General features: G+C 47.1%; 1 protein-coding gene across 1 annotated transcript in view; it reads right to left on the reverse strand.

Moving 5' to 3' along the window:
- Positions 1 to 16,802, reverse strand: part of LOC144689937 (ufm1-specific protease 2-like) — a 52,358-nt gene that overhangs the window by 9,123 nt on the left and 26,433 nt on the right. Inside the window, exon 5 of the mRNA XM_078557459.1 lies at positions 5,580 to 5,772. Within this exon, the coding sequence (XP_078413585.1) occupies positions 5,580 to 5,772 (193 nt within the window). The remainder of the gene's footprint in view (positions 1 to 5,579; positions 5,773 to 16,802) is intronic.

A 16,802-nucleotide genomic window follows, 5' to 3' on the forward strand; every position in this document is an offset into this window, starting at 1 on the left:
TGAGGGCTTGCAGGTCCGAGTGCATCCCCAGGAATCCCTGATTCTGTTCCTGGAGCAGCCTCTCCATGAGAGTCGCTACTCTCTCCATGGAGGAGGCATTGTGCTCGGCCATGAGGATCAACGCATTGCTCACGCTCCACAGGGATTCCTTCACAATGGAGACCGTGGCACATATACCCTCTTGGATCTCTGCCAGATCCTCTTGCACATCCCACTGGACATCCAGCATCTGCATACTTAATGGACGACTCCAGAGACTCATCACATGCTTTCAAATGAACATCGTCCTGGTCTCCAGCAGTCCTCCGACTGCCGGCACCCTGAGCACTCTCTGCCTCTGCCTGAGCCTCAAGAGAATGTGAAGTGCCCTTACCAATGTGCACTAAGATACTAGACACTGAACTAATGCTCACTAAGGTGTTGGTATCCACGCTAGTGCCTGGTTCAGAGAGTGGGTGTGACACAGGTGCTTGTGGAGCATGATGGTCCTCCGTGGTAAGGGGTAGCTCATGGAGGTAATGCGTTTCGCTGCTTGGTAGCAGATCTAAGGGAGAAGAAGGACATATCATTATTTTAAGTCATGGCACTGTCAGGCACCCTGGTGAGACACCCTGGCCATAGAAAAAATGCCAAGTTCATCAAGGCCAACAGGACAGCAGAGTCAGCAGGTTGTCTCCAATGCCAGTGCCAGCGAGGGCGGAGCACCTAGACGTAGCATCCAGGACCCCCTGGTGTGGGGGTCCTCTGCCAGTCTGTGGCCTCACAATATTGTTATGGGACGTCTTCCTGAAAGGACAGAGGAGCATTGATTAGTCCACTCTCTACCTGCAGGGCCATTGCAGCCTGGCCAACTCCAGCTGAGGAGCACCTTACAGGGCAGATCCGAGTCGCGGCCCTCGAGCCGCAAGGCACTCAGTCAAAGCAGCCAGGGCTCAGCCCCTTGGCCACCTCTGGCGTGATTGACAGTTGGCACTCAGACTCTAACACCACTGAGCTCCACGGGGGGATGGCCAGCCCAAAGCAATTCAACACACTGACCCATGTCAACACAGTACTCAGCTTTCCTGAGCGCAGCAGAGGAAGTGCTTCCGGCACTGCACCCATGTGCGCCGCACCACGTCATGGCTGCTCACCCGGCTGCCATCTCCTCCCATGCCCTCTTGGTGAGGTGTGGTGGCCTCCTCCTCCCATCTCTAAGGGACAAGTGTGTCCCTTCTGGCAACCACCTCCTCCAGGAGGGCAGCAAGGCACTCGTTGGAAAATGGGGGGAGGGGGCCGAGTGCCCAGCCGACCTCCCCTCCCGCCTGGCCTCTGCATCCTCGTCTGCAGCCATGTTACTGCTGCAACTCCGACACAGGCAGCCTCCCTGGGGCTGCCTGCGCCGTATTGGAATCGGCCGCCGGGCCGCCATTGGACCCGGCGGACAACAGACCCCCGTCCACCCCTTCTAGGAGGCTGTCCAGCCAGCATTCACCCTGGGTGGGCCTTAATTGGCCCACCAGCGTGAAATCACGGTCTGGCCCCAATCGCGGACGGGGGTCGGCATCCCAACCGTCCCTGCCAAGCTCACCCGACGAGGGCAAAATTCTGTCCCATATGTTTCAATAAGATCACCTCTCATTCTTCTAAACTCCAATGAGCACAGGCCCAACCTACTCAACCTCTCCTCATAAGAAAATCCCTCCATACCCGGGACCAACCTAGTGAACCTTCTCTGGACTGCCTCCAATGCCAATATATCTTTCCTTAAATAAGGGGACCAAAATTGTTCAGTTTTCCAGGTGTGGTCTAACTAGTGCCTTGTATAGTTTTAGCAAGACTTCCCTATTTGTATTCTCCATTCCCTTTGAAATAAAGGCCAACATTCAATTTGCCTTCCCTATTACCTGCTGAACTTGTATGCTAGCTTTTTGTGATTCATGCACGAGGACTTCCAAATCCCTCTGTGCTACAGCTTTCAGCAGCCTTTCTCCATTTAAATAATACTCAGTTCCTCTATTCTTCCTGCCAAAGTGCATAACCTCACATTTTCCCACATTATATGCCACCTGCCAAGTTTTTGCCCACTCACTTAACCCGTCTACATCCCTCTGTAGACTCTTCGTGTCATCCTCACCACTTGCCTTCCCACCTATTTTTGTGTCATCCACAAACTTGGCGATAGTACATTCACTTCCCTCATCCAAGTCATTAATATGTATTGTAAATAATTGTGGCCCGAGCACTGATCTCTGTGGCACTCTACTTGTTACAGGTCACCATCCTGTAAATGCCCCGGCAGCATCTATCGAGAAAGAAACAGAGTTAGCATTTCGAATTGAATAGGGCTCTTTGAAATTGAAGGGATGTAGGGATGTGATGGATTTATTGCTGTTGAAAGTGAAGGGGAGGAGAGAGAACAAAACAGAAGCTCTGGGATAGGTTAGAGGGTGGGAGAGATTAAATAACAAAGATGTTATGGAACAAAAGGCAAAGGGAGTGGGAATGGTTGTAGTAAAGAAACAAAGCATTGGTCCAGAGTGAGTATTAATGACAGAATAATGAACAGCTTCCTTCCTTGGGTAGGGAGACCAAAACTACACACAATATACCAGATGTGGTCTCAGTAAGGCCCTATATAATTGCAGAGATTTTTTTGCTCTTTCTCCAATCACTTTGCAACAAAGACTATCACATCAATTACCTCCCTAATTGCTCGCTGTACCTGCAGGTTAACTTTCTGTGATTCATGTATAAGGTTACTCAGATCCCTTGTTCATGGTTCTGTCACCAGAGGAAATAATTTCTCTGCATCTATCCTCACAGGATCATGAAATTTTCACAGAGAAGAAGGCCATTTAGCTCATTGTGTTTGCACCGTCTCTCCGAATGAGCATTTCACAAAGTGCCATTTCACTGACTTCTCACTTTCCTGCACATTCTTCCTTTTCAAAGAACAGCCTTTTGAATGCCTCAGTTGAACTTGCCCACCCATAACACACTCAGGCAGTGCATCCCAGACTCCAACCACTCACTGCGTGAAAAAGATTTTTCTCATATCCGTTTTGCTTCTTTTGCCAATTATTTAAATCTGTGCTCTTTATTTTTTTTATTAATTTACTGGATGTGGGCATCACTGGCTAGGCCAGCATTTATTGCCCACCCACAGTGCTGTTAGGAAGGGAGTTCCAAGATTTTGACCCAGCAACAGTGAAGGAACGGCGATATATTTCCAAGTCAGGATGGTGCATGGATTGGAGGGGAATTTTATATGCTTTTTCCTTAAGTTTTATGCTTTCCCTAACTTCTTTAGTTAACCATAGATGGTGGGTCCTCCCCTTAGAAGTTTTCTTTATAGTAGGAATAGGCTTATTCTGAGTATTCTGAAGTATCCCCTTAAATGTCTGCCACTGCTCCTCTATTGATCTATCCCTTAGCCTAGTATCCCAGTTCACCTCAGCTAGCTCAGCTTTCATGCCCAGGTAGTTGCCCTTATTTAAGTTTAAAATACTAGTCTTAGACCCATTCTTCTCCCTTTCAAACTGGATGTAAAATTTAATCATATTGTGGTCGCTGCTACTTCAGGGTGCCTTTACTCTGAGGTCATTAATTAATCCTGTACATTACACAATACCAAGTCTAAAATAACCTGCTTTCTGGCTGGTTCCAGAACATGCTGCTCAAAGAAACTATCTTGAAAGCAGCCTATGAACTCCTCATCCAGTTTACCACTGCCAATCTGATTTTTCCAGTTTGTATGTAGGTTAAAATCACCCATGATTATTGCGATCTCTTTATCACAAACACCCAATATTTCTTCTTGTATACTTTGTCCTACATTGTGGTTATTGTTAGGGGGCATGTAGACTATTCCCACTGGTGACTTCTTTCCCCTATTATTCCTCATCTCCACCCAAACTGATTCTACATCCTGATCTCCTGAACCAAGGCCATCTCTAACTATTGCACAAATGCCATCCTTGATTAACAGTGCAACCTCTCCACCTTTACCTAGCTTCCTATTCTTCTTGAAGGTCATATACCCCTCAATATTCAGGACCCAAGACTTGTCATCTTGAAGCCAGGTCTCTGTAATGGCTGTCGGAATAAGTATTTATTTACTTCAATGTGCGCTATCAACTCGTTTATTTTGTTATGAATGCTACGTGCATATTGCTATTGTCCCTTTCATTCCATGAGCTATAACTTTGCTCACAAGTGTATTGTGCAGCACTGCATCAAATGCCTTTTGGAAGTCCATGTACACCACATCAACAGCATTATCCTCACCAACCCTTTCTGTTACCTTTTCAAAAAATTCCACAAGTTAGTTCAACGTGATTTTTCCTTAGGAAATCCATGCTGGCTTTCCTTAATTAACCTGCATTTGTCCATGTGACTATTAATTTTGTCCCAAATTTTTGTTTCTAACAGCTTACTAACCACTGAAGTTAAACTGACTGGCTTGTAGTTGCTGGGCTTATCATTACATCCCTTTTTTGAACAAAGGTATAATGTTTGCAACTCTCCAGTTCTCTGGCACCACCGTTGAGTCTAAGGAAGTCTGAAAAATGATGGCCAGTACCTTTGCAATTTCCACACTCACTTTCCTCAGTATCCTTGGATGCATCACATCTGGGCCTGATGCCTTATCAACTTTAAATATAGATAGCCTATCTAATACCTTCTCCTTATCGATTTTAAAACCATCTAGTATCTTAATTACCTCCTCTTTCACACGCCCTGGGTAGCATTTTCTTCCTTGGCAAAGACAGATGCAAAGTATTAATTTAATACCTCAGCTATGCCCTCTATCTCCTATCGTATCAAATCCTTTTCACAATTTAAAAGCCTCATTCAGATTGCCCCCAATCTTCTAAACTTAAGGAAATACACCAAGTTTATGGAACCTGCACTTTTAACCTAACCATATAAACCCTGGGAAGATCCAATAAGTAAAACCAGTGAATCGTCAATAGTACTGGGGACCTCCCTGGCTTTAGTGTAACTATAATGAGTCTGCCACAGAGGGTTGGCTTCATTCCAAACCTTAATCACCAGTTATTCTCTCTTGCAATCAACATATTGTCCTCTTCCCTCCAAGCAAGACAATTACTCACAGTTGATGGCAAGGCAGAAAAACTGAGGATAGGTGTTAGGAGATTGATATCTAAAGCAAGAACAGTGAGTGCAGTGATTCTTCCTCAAAATGTCTTGTGGGTTCTTATTTGGATAGGTGACCGATCCATGATATGTGAAGTGTAAGAGAGGCAAGATTAGAAGGAAGTAATTTGGGAAGTGTTTTATGGTCACTCAGAAATGAGCATTTTCACTGCTTCCAAGAATGTTATTGAATATTGGGCAGATATCACATTATGCTTATTTACTTTGGGTCCCATGGCATTTATTTTGCGAGACACCATCATGCCAAATCACGTTTTTTATCAATAACCAACAGAAACACTGTGAAAAGACACGTTGTGCCATTTAAAAAATTGAGCATCAACCCAAAATTGACAAAAGAAATTGGTGCTTTACATATTTAGTAATTCATGGACAAACTGTATAAATGAAAAAAGTGACCTGGGCTCCAACCATACTTTTCGTTGCGGTTGCAGAGTCTCATCACTGATCCCAGCAGGGTATATTATTGTAGTAAGAGTAGATTTCTTTGGCAATTCAAAGTGGTATGCTTGCGGCATTGGGACAGATTTTCCTTTTGCATATCGCTGAATGCATTTGTCCATTGCAGAAAGCTGTTCAGTAACTGCTTCCACAAACTGATCCTGTAGCCTGTCAAAAACATCATTTTTAGTTACCATTAAATTCATATTCTAAACAGCATAATTTGATATATAGCATAATTGGACAAGAAACTTATTTTTTAACAGACACAAAATTGTGTAGAGGAGTAACTTAGCTTCCCTACCAGCTGCTACTTTCTCCCCAAATAATGGCAGAATAAGTTAAATTAAAGACCTTTACACTCAATAAGCATGGAGGTCATGATATATTTTCATTAAATGGACACTAAAGGGCCTCAACTGAGTTGTGGGACAGCAGGTCAACCTAGGTCTTGTCTACCTACTCTAAAATTGTGGGCAGGTCGGGGCCACGGAACAGTGGCAGAAAGGTGCCAGGTAATTTTACAGCTACACTGCACCCCCTTCCCCACCGTTCCCCCCCTGCCCCCACCCCCCAACCAACCCCTGCCCATTGGCTTCAAACATGCAGGGAGACAGATGTCTGTACTGAAATTCAATGAAAAGATTAAATCAAAAGGGATTATTGACACAATCAAATTGAATTTCAATATTATTCCATACAGAACTTTTAGTCAGTGGATAATATGCTTTAATGCATCTGAAAACTTTTCCACTTTAACAATGTTAGTTAGTTTAACGGTCAGCTACCTTTTCAAAACAAAGCCCTATCATCAATTACTGTATTAAAAACTTATATAACTTACTGTTATGACCACAGCCAGTGTTATTTGGTGTGCAAACCAAACCCTAGAGGGAAAGTTGGCTTATGGGACACAACTTTTTTATTCTGAAACTGAGAAGAAGATGTACCGATCTCAGCAGTAAGGGGTAGAGTAACACTTTTGGGATTTTAAAAATTAAAAGTGTCATGAAGCTATTAATGTACATAATATTTTGGAAAATATTTTTCTTTTAAAATAGAGGTTTAGTTGGTGGGCATGTCTTAACTGGATTAAAGCCAGCTAGCCTGGGTGCTTTGATGTGTACTAGTTTTGATATATAAGAGTGATAGCGTGCATTTGCATTTTTTTGAATATAGCATTCAAGAAGTGGGATGAAAATCAATGCCTTTCTGGCAGCTACCAAGCAGTATGTTTATGTTATTAATAAAGTTGGTATTATGAAAGGGGTTTTATTGTTATAGAGGTTTAGTTCGGAGGTTGTTGATACAATGAGAATTAACATTCAATGGGGCTGGTAGGTATAACTTCGGGTATGCAGAGCAGAGGCAATGTGAGATCAAAAGGCAGCTGCAAGCCTCCAACTGGCTCCACAGGAACCAAATGAAAGAACCTCATTTTGAATTTGCAAGGTGAAAATGCTTTGCCTGGTGTTTAGTTAAGTCTATGGGTTGCTGTAGCCTTAATGGAGGTTAGTTTGGGAATTTGTTAAAAGTTATGATAATAGTAATTTGTAGCCATGTGTATATATATTTTTAACCTGTGTAAGTTAATAAAATGCTTCAATCAGTTAATGTAAAACCTCGAGAACTGGTGGTCTGATTCCTGAATTTAGAGTCGCATCTCAAACATAACTCTTAAAATTATAGGTTATGACAGTTGTTTTAAGTTTCCCTCTGGGATTTTTAAATAACTCTGTTTTACCAACTGCATAGGTCATAACAAATGTTAAAGTTTTATGAACAAAAAAAAAAGAAAACTTATGAACACAACATTACAGTTACACAATTAAGGCTAGTCTTACAAAACATTCCCCCCACAAGTAAACATCTTCCAGGCAACACTTCTTTATGATCCCAGCTGAGGTTACCTCTGGACAAGCCTGATCCCAGAGTGGAACCCAGCTTGACAGATCCTAGCTTTTATTTGTTTGTTTAGATACATGGAAAGCAGCTACTGAACAGAGTCACAGGAGTCAGCTGATGAACTTTAACAAAAGAATAAAACATTTAATCAACAAGAAACGATGAGCTATATTACAATACTCCTTCACCCACAACTATACCTTTACAGATATATACAGATTTGAAAGAATAACACAAATTACAAAAGCTTTCTTATACTTTAACGTTCACAGTAAGTACACAGTCCATGTAAAATAATAGGCACTCTGTGGTCAGACACACCACACTCTGAAACCAAGTGACAGATGCCACCATAACCAGGTGCTATGGATCTCTCCTCAACTCCCCCCACCTGTTACACTGTGAGCCAACTAGTCTCACTGAACTCAATCTTTCACATGAGGGTTTCCAATCTCCACCCTCCAAGAATTTACCTTGGGGTCTTCTCCCAAACCAATGCTTTCTCTCAGATGCCTTCTACAAGGGTTTTTCTCCAGGGTTTTGAATTCTCCTTCTGAGATTCCTTTTCCCTGTGTCACCACATGCATTCAAGCTGTCTTCCACGCTCTCTCTCTTTCTCTCTCACTGATTTAGCTGTCGACAGTACACACATGCCTATAGCCAAGAGTTACAGACCTTCAGTTGTCTCTTTGGACCTTCTTGCCCCTTGCAACCTATTCTCACTTTAAATCTGCTTTCTGCAGCTTGAAAGTTTAAATCTGAAGCTTGGAGCCTTTCTTCCTGCCCCTCAGTCTTAACTTCACTTAACAGAAACTTTTCCAGGTTCCTGTCCTTCCTTTGAATAGAAGTTTTACTTTGAACTGTCTTCTCTCCACTCCTCTGGATTTTTGGGTTTTTTTCTTTAGCTTGGCACTGGCTATCTGTCCCCTTCCAGGTTACTTCTGTGTCACAGCTGTCTTCAATCCAATTGAACTCCAACAGCTTCCAAAACAAACTGTTGTCTTTCTTCTTCTGTGTGTCTGTGAGAGGGACCTGCCTCTCTGGGTTCCTATTGCTAGGCAACAGTCCAATTCTTCTACCCTTGTTTGTTTAACTTCTTAAATCATAAACTCTCATTAGAAATGCAAGCACCTTTTTAAAGTGAAACTAAGACTCCATTTGACCTTTCTTAACACACATAAATACAAATCAAACTTTTAACTTTAAAGCTAAAACTCATTCCTAACACCTACAAGTATCAATATAACTTACTTAAACTATCTCTATTTCCTAACACTTGCTTATAGATGTTAATTATGAAATCCAATAATATTCCACAAGGCAAATTGTCTCAGCTTCACTGAAGGTGTACCACATGACCTTTACCCTTATCCACTCTGCAGTTGAATTCACTTCAGAATAAAACTGCTTGCTGCAGCCCAAAACTTTTCTGGCTTGACTGGATGGGTGATTCAAACTACATCCTCATCCAGCTCCGTGCTCCAGCTATCTCAACAGCTCAAACAGTTCTAACTATCTCCAGCCATCTCTAGCTCTCTCTTCAGCTCAACAGCTATCCACAGTAATTCTAATATACTTTTTTTCCTCCATTCATCTCAGTCTCATTGATTTCATACCCCTTTGAAACTCAAAGCCTTCCAAATATAAGATCGTTCATGTTTCCATCTTGTCTTTGCTTTTGGCTCAATAAAATATCATATCCCTACTGTTTACCTATGAACTCCTGCAAGATGCAAACATTTTCCTTTTTACCTCTGACTCCCCTTTGATATTCAGACAAACTTTCAACTTATCTAAAAATGCAAATGTTCGATCTAACCTATTTACTTGTTCCTCAAAGTTAACACCTCTATACTTTTCATGTTTCCAAACCCCCAGACAACCTGACTCCTATCAAATTCCTGCCCAGTTTAATTAAAGCATGCAAACACAGACACCGAGCCTTCTTTACAGAATAACACAATATTCTCCAAAATATAAAAAGAATCCATTCTCACACTTATACAGCATTTCATTATGAAATGTGAAGTTGTCAAAACCTTTTGAACTGTCAAACGCAGGGTCCCCCATGTTTCAAGACACCTCTGAGTTGGTGAGAAACACGTGTCTCCAAAAGCTCTATCAAAATGACGAGGGACTTGAAATGCTCACCTCCGCAATGGAGCGCCAAAAACGGGACAGCTGCATGTGGATTTGTAACCCGCGCCCTTATCCTGCACTATTCAAAACTGCTGCCAAAGGGAATGAGGAGGCTTTCCCAGAATCAGGTCACGTCCACCATTTTTAATATTGATCGGCCCTGGGTTGAATGAGAAAATCCAGTCCAAGGTGTTCAGGAAAGATAGGGAAGAAAGGAAAGGAGAAGGGTTCACTGTAACACTGCTAGAGAGAGACAATGGCAGAATTTTTCATGCCCGCTAGCAGCTGGCTTGATAGGTGGCATGCACGGACAATATGGTGCAATCGGTTTCATAATGGCAGGAAGGCAGGTTGCGATCGTCCGCTCAGCCCGCCAACGGCGGGCCGTATTTCCCACCAATGGTCGTTGGGGAGCTCATTGTAATACATCAGCATATCATTAAAAGGCCATCTTGCCAGGCTCTTGGACCCCGGCAAGATCGTCCATCCACGTCGGCGGGAAAGCACATCGACGTGCTTCAGAACAGCACACAGGCGATGTGCACTTGGCAGCCTTCACTTTGGGGGATCTGGAAGCGAGTGAACAGTATCGTTCTGCAGAGCTTGCCAGAGTCGCCTGTTGCTTTGCAGGCTTCAGGGGCGCTGGGGGGCTGAGGTGAAATGCCGCCCTGCCACGGAGGCGACTGTTGTCGGGGAGGGTGTCCGGTAGCAACTGCTGCCCAGCCGTTGTCATGGGGGGGGACAACTGCTGCCCTGGTGTTGGATCCCACATCAAGAAATCAAGGTGGGGGGCAGGGTAGGCGAGGGAAGTGGCCACGCAGTAGGGACACCTGTGTAAACTGATCATCGCTCTGCAACTGAGACAGTTCAGGTGCAGCCCCAGCGATAGGATTGGGGTCAGGATCCTCGACTGCCCACCCACGCCAGCAATGCGGAGGCACCAAAGTGCCACCAAGTGCTTCAGGCTTTACCACTACCCCACTGCACCATCCCCCCCAACGCCCCCTCCCTCCTCCCCCACCCCACCCCGGCACAGACTGCGAGACCGCGACCACTTTACTTGACCGCGGAGCATGCACACGTTGTACAATCTCCTCGCCAACACTGGCCATGTAGCAGTCATTGCTGGAGGTGCTCACAGCCTCTTGCAATCTCAGCATCCCAGTTAGGTGCAGTCTCCCCCATGTCGCAGGCTGACAGGGCAACCGTGCAGCACACTCATCTGTGGCCATCCGAGGGGTGGCCAGCACCCTCCTGGAAGCGTTAAGGGGCGGTCACACAGGGCCAAGAAAAGTGCTAGGTACAGCCATGCTAACTACGTCTCTCTCTCTTTCATGCCGCAAGAGGTCCACATCAGGAGCATGGAGCCCAGTGACCTAGCTGTATGCCTGATGGCCTACAGAGTGGAGAAGGTGGAGGAAGAGAACGATTGAGGCCGCGCAAAGGCAGGAGCAGCAATCTCAGGAAGAAGGGGCTGCTGGGGCTCCCGCACATGCTGCCCAGGAGCGACAACGAGCCGTGGCTGGTCAGTGCCTAGTGATACCCAGGGTCTATAGACGCCGCCTGCCATTCCTGCAGTTGACCGAGAACCAGTGTCGCCAATAACTGCGCATGTCTAGGAACCTGGTGACTCACATCTGCCACTTACTGCAGGACTTGGCGCCAAGGGGACATGGAAAGCATCCACTGCCAGTGGCTGTGAAAGTGACCGCTGCACTCAATTTCTATGCCAGTGGCTCCTTTCGGGACTCCACAGGTGACCTCTGTGGGATATCACAAGCCTCCACCCACAAATGCATCCATGAAGTCACTGATGCCATCTTCTCCATGACACACAACTTTGTGCATTTTGCCCGGGACTGGGACAGCCAGGATGCAAGGGCCATTGGATCTTGGGATTCCCACAGGTACAGGGTGTGATTGACTGCACTCATGTGGCACTCTGGTCTCCGCCACTACACACAATGGACAACATCAACCGCAAGGGATTCTACTCACCGAATGTGCAGCTGGTATGCAACCACCAGAAATGCATCCTGCAGGTGTGCGCATGGTTTCCAGGGAATGTGCATGACACCCACATCCTCAGTCGGTCACAGATCCTTGGAGTCTTCCAGGGTCCACAGAAGCTGCAGGGTTGGCTCCTCGGAGACAAGGGCTACCCGCAGAGGCCGTGGCTGATGACACCCGTGCGGTGGCCTCAGGCTGCAGCAGAGCGATGCTATAATGAGGCTCATGCTGCAGCTTGCAACTTGGTGGAGCAGACCATCGGGATGCTGAAGATGAGGTTCCGGTGCCTGGACCGGTCTGGTGGAGCCCTGCAATACAGTCTGCAGAGGATGTCACGCATCGTGGTCTGCTGCGTCCTTTACAACTTGGCACTGCAATGGGGAGACGAGCTGGCGAACGAAGAGATAGAGGAGCTGCATGTCTCCTTCAATGAGGAGGATGCTGAGGGGGATGAGGCTGAGGAGGTCCTTGGAGGCGATGATGACAGAGATGAGGCCCTTGAACTGGCTGGATGAGGCAGGCACGCTTGGGAGGCCCTCATAGCTGCTAGATTTGTGCATGATGATGACGAAACGCAATGAGGTGACCGATAGATCCTCACATTGCATTTGGGAACGTATGACTCCAGTCTGGCTTATGGCAGGGCGAATACCCTCTGTGAGAATGCTCCTGTCATGGAGATGCAGTGGAAGTCCTAATAGTCACTCAGGATGATGATGACATGCAGTGAGGAAGCTCAATAAATCTTCACATAGTCTCTCCTGAGAATGTCTGGCTTCTGTCTGGCTGAGGGCAACTTGCAAGCGCTCCGTGATCAGGGTCATATCATAGAGACGCAGCCATGAAACTTTAAAAGTTCTGATGCTTTCTCTGCCTTCAGCACCTGAGCTCTCCAGGAGCTGGAGCACAGCATCACTGGTCACAAATGCTGAAGAGATGGGGGCCAGTCCCTCCTTAAAGGTGCTGAGAGCACATCGAGAGTATGAGACAACTCTGTGACACCTGCCCACGGCATTCTGGCAACAATGACCAGCACCATCGAGGTGCAGGCATCAGTAATGTTTCCAGGGAGTGTGAGGCCGGACCATCACTTTGGTCTGAAGGCTGCATAGAGCACAAGGAAGAAGCCCTGGGCTGAGACACTTGCCTTTATTTTCTGCAAAAAGCTTTCACATCTGAGTGACAAGAACACTGCTCATCAGAACCAGGAGCCATAGGCGGGGAGGTATTCTTGAGAGTTTATTGACAATAGTGAACAGTATGTACAAGTGATTAATACCCATGCCCAGGTTGTGCAACTAATTCTCCTTAACTTTCCTAACCCTGCCGCTACGTCTTGTTGCTCCCCGGACATCCACAGTGGAGGCCTGCTGACTGCAATGCCTCATCTGTAATCGCTTTGGCGGACGTCCTCTGGAGGGCCAAGACATTGAGGGCCCTGGCCTTCTTTTAGGGTCATGCTGTGTGGCAGTGGCACCCTTCTCGAGCTGTGAAGCTGGAGCTGCTCCAGCTGGAGCTGGAAGAGGGGAGGCAGATTGGCCAGACACTCTCCTGGATAGATGGGCCTGGAGTGTGCACCTGTTGATCCTCTTCCCTATGGATGCCCGGGGGCCCCAGGCTGACTCCTTGAGGAGCAGGGATAGCTGGAGTGAGATCGAGCTGCCTGGCACCCCTCTCTCGTACACACTGTTGGAGGGCAACTATGGCATCAGTGATGGAACTGAGCCCACACAGCAGTGCAGGAACGAAGTCCTGGACCAAGGTCTCCATGGCGGCCGCCATCCTACCAGCGTTGACCTCAGTGCGTTGGCATGCCTGTGCTATCATCTCAGCCTGAAGGTGGACAGACTCCTCCATCGTGCCTTGCAATCTGAGGAGCGCAGTGGACATCCCTTCCCGATGTTCCCGAGCTTCTCTTTGCAGCTCCAGCAACTGTGACATGACTGAGTCCAGAGGCTCGTCATCTGACTAGGCTCAGCAACATTCTGGCCTCCAGCAGTCCCCTGGTGCTGGACACCTGTGAAGTCCCTGCCGCTGCCTGTTGTGCGATATGCTCATCAGATTGTGATCCCAGGGCTACTCTAAAGCTAGGTCCTGCTAAGGTGTGCGTCTCTGCGCTATGGAGGGTATGGGTGAGCGCTGTGATGGGACTTCAGGGAGGGTGCCTCCAGATTTCTCTCCAGAGCTTTCTTTGGGGCTTGCCTGAAGGCCCTGGGTAATGGACTGTCAGCTGTTTGACAGATGTGCTTGAGAAAGCAAGGGGAGATAATTAGTGCATGGCAGTGGCCTGTGAAACAGGACACATCACTCACGGCATGGTTGTCTGATGGATGTTGCACTGCTGGATCCTGGCTTGGTAGAGCAGCGCCAACCTCACCGTCAGCACAGGACCCGTACAGATCGTGGCCGGCCAGCTGAATGGCTCTGTTTTCAAACTCGGTGAGGGCCTTGATTTCGGGCATTCCGCCACTGGTCTGCGACCTCTCCCTCTTGTTGTGTGCCAGCTGGTCCTGCATGGATAGAGATGGAGAATGTGTAAGCAGGATGCCTGCCAGCCCAGATGATAAGTATGTTTGGCCTGTGTGGGGATTGAGAGGTCCCATGAATATGATAAGGACAATGACGGTGAATGGGAGAGAGTGAATGGTGTTGTCCCTTGAACTGGCAGTGAGTGAGGGCCCTGTGTATGTGTGATGGGTTTGTGAGTGTGTGAGTTGAGAATGATGAGTAGAGTGACTTACACTGGCGGAACGGAGGAGATCATTCATCCTCTAGCGGCACTGGATGGCTGTCCTCTTCTGAAGGAATTGGCACTGACCACCGCTGCCACTGCCAAGTTGGATTGGTCACGTTGTTGCCCATCCTGTGGCCAGAGCTGGGGTACAGGACATCCCGACGGGCTTCCAAGGCATCTAGCAGTTGCTCGAGGGACCTGTCATTGAATTGGGGGCTGTGGTCTTTTCTCCTTTGCTGGCATGTCTTCTGTGCAGCAGTGGTGAGCTGGAAGCAATGAGCGCTGTGCTGGTGACTGGACTTTAAACATGGCGACCGGCATGGTACAGCGACAGGGTGATAGTTGGCAGGTGAATGAGAGCCCACCTGCCATGGAAACAGCGTGTTTGCCGGGAGTGCATAAATAACGAGGTGGGTTTGGGCAATACGGCGTGAAAACCCATCATCGTGGCTGACGGGTAAAACGTCATTTTGCCTGCCCGCTACCACACATCATGCAAATCTGGGATGATTCCGCCCAATGTCTTGAGGGGTGAAGGACTGAATCTAAGTCTATTTGGTAACAGTTAAGAAATCATAGCGGTTTGGTTTCATTATTTTCACATGAAACTACTAGCGTAATTCATGTGCCGTGTGGGAACTTCAAGACATTTGGTGTGACTTGGGGGAACCACTTGTGTAGGAAGTATCTCCATCCTGAGGTTGAGCTCAGGATTTCCAAGCATGACGGGCAGCTGGAGTCACTGCAGAGCATCAGGGAGGATTAGACGTTTCTGGATCTATTGTTCTAGGAGGTGGCCAGGTCTATGAACACAAATGTTTGTTTTTATGAGGGTTTAAGTACTTGAGAGGATTTATGGGCTTTTATCAATGAGATTGTTTTTTTATATAAGCCAGAATTTTTCCTCGTTGGGCGGGCTTAGCGGGAGCGGGTGGGCCAATTAAGGCCCGCCCTGCAGGGATAAAGAGCAGCAGTGTTGAACACTGCCTGTGCAGGTGGTGGTGGTGGGGGGGGGCGGGGGGGGGGGAGGTGTGCAATTTGTGCATGCGCGCAAAAGATCGCTTCAATCTCCCTGAGGCACAGAGCTTCCTCAGGAAGATTAAAGCGCTTTTTAAAAAAATTAATAATGTGACTATGTCACATGAGATGAGACATGTTTTTAAATTCAAAGTAAAGTTCTTACATAACTTGTATTAGCTTTAGGAAGCCTCATCCCGCTCGTGGATGAGGTTTCTTAAAAAATGTAAAGGCCGGTTGGCCTTTTCGCCTGCCCGCCAACCGTTAGGTTGGACAGGCAGTGTAAATTTCAAGTTAATTACCTTCTTAATGGTCTCAATAGGCCTTTCAATTATCAGCGGGCGCGCAACCAACTCCGGTATGTGCCTGCCAAATAAATATTGTGCGAGTGCACAATGACGTCGGGGCGCATGCCCGACGTCATCGCACACCATATTATGTTCGGGCATGTCGGGCATGCGCCCGCACACCGAAGATAAAATTCTGACCCTAGTGAAGTCTGTAAAAGATACTTTATTTTATTTCATCTCAGTATGGCTCCTGAGGTCTGCCTATGGTGGATACTGGGTGAGCTGGAGGATGTAAGGGCAAAGGGTGGTAGGTGAGGTGCATTGTGTTGACATGAGCTGGCACTAAATTGGCATAGCAGCTATAAGAGGACATAGGTTGGCGTGAAGGCTAAGAAGTTGCATGGGGGGTGAGTAGAGTGGAATAGGTTGGCCTGGACGATATGAAGGGTCATTAGGTGTGGATGGGTGCAGGGACTGGAAGAATGAGGGGTGAGGGCTAGAAGGTTGAATATTCAACCACACACTGGCACGAAGTCCCAGAGCACCGAGGCAGGCCTCTTAACCAACCCACTTTGGCACTTGGCAAGCCTATGGCTGCCTCTGAAATGTTTCTGGGGGTGGTGGGCTCGACTTTAGCATTTACTCACAGCCTCCCCCAACACCAAAATTAAGATCCCATTATTCAGAGTACTTTTTCCCAAAGTGGGTGTGGCAAGATAGAAAATTTCCTGACTCTGCGCACATGTACCGAAAATCTGGGCCTCTGACTCTATGTGCTGAATTTTACATTAAGGCAGTGACCCTGACCCCCAGCATTGAAGTTGGGGTGATCCCGTCTCCATTGGCTTGGGAAGGCCAAGCTGATTTAATGCCCATTGGGCTGTTAAGTGGCTGGGGGTAGGAATTCCGCCCTTATTGCGGAGGATGTCCCACCACCAAGAGCTGGTGACCAATCAAGTGGCTAAAAGCTCTCTAGTCCCAGGAGTGCCACCTGGAGCAGTGGCCACTGTTGGGACTGTAGGCAGTCTCCAAAGCTAAGGAGCCATGGGGCTGGAAGTGAAGGTAACTCAGGAGTTTTGCTGGGGCCAGTCTGGTAAACCTTG

This window comes from Cetorhinus maximus, chromosome 2, assembly GCF_964194155.1.
Source record: "Cetorhinus maximus chromosome 2, sCetMax3.hap1.1, whole genome shotgun sequence".
Classification (NCBI taxonomy): Eukaryota; Metazoa; Chordata; class Chondrichthyes; order Lamniformes; family Cetorhinidae; genus Cetorhinus; species Cetorhinus maximus.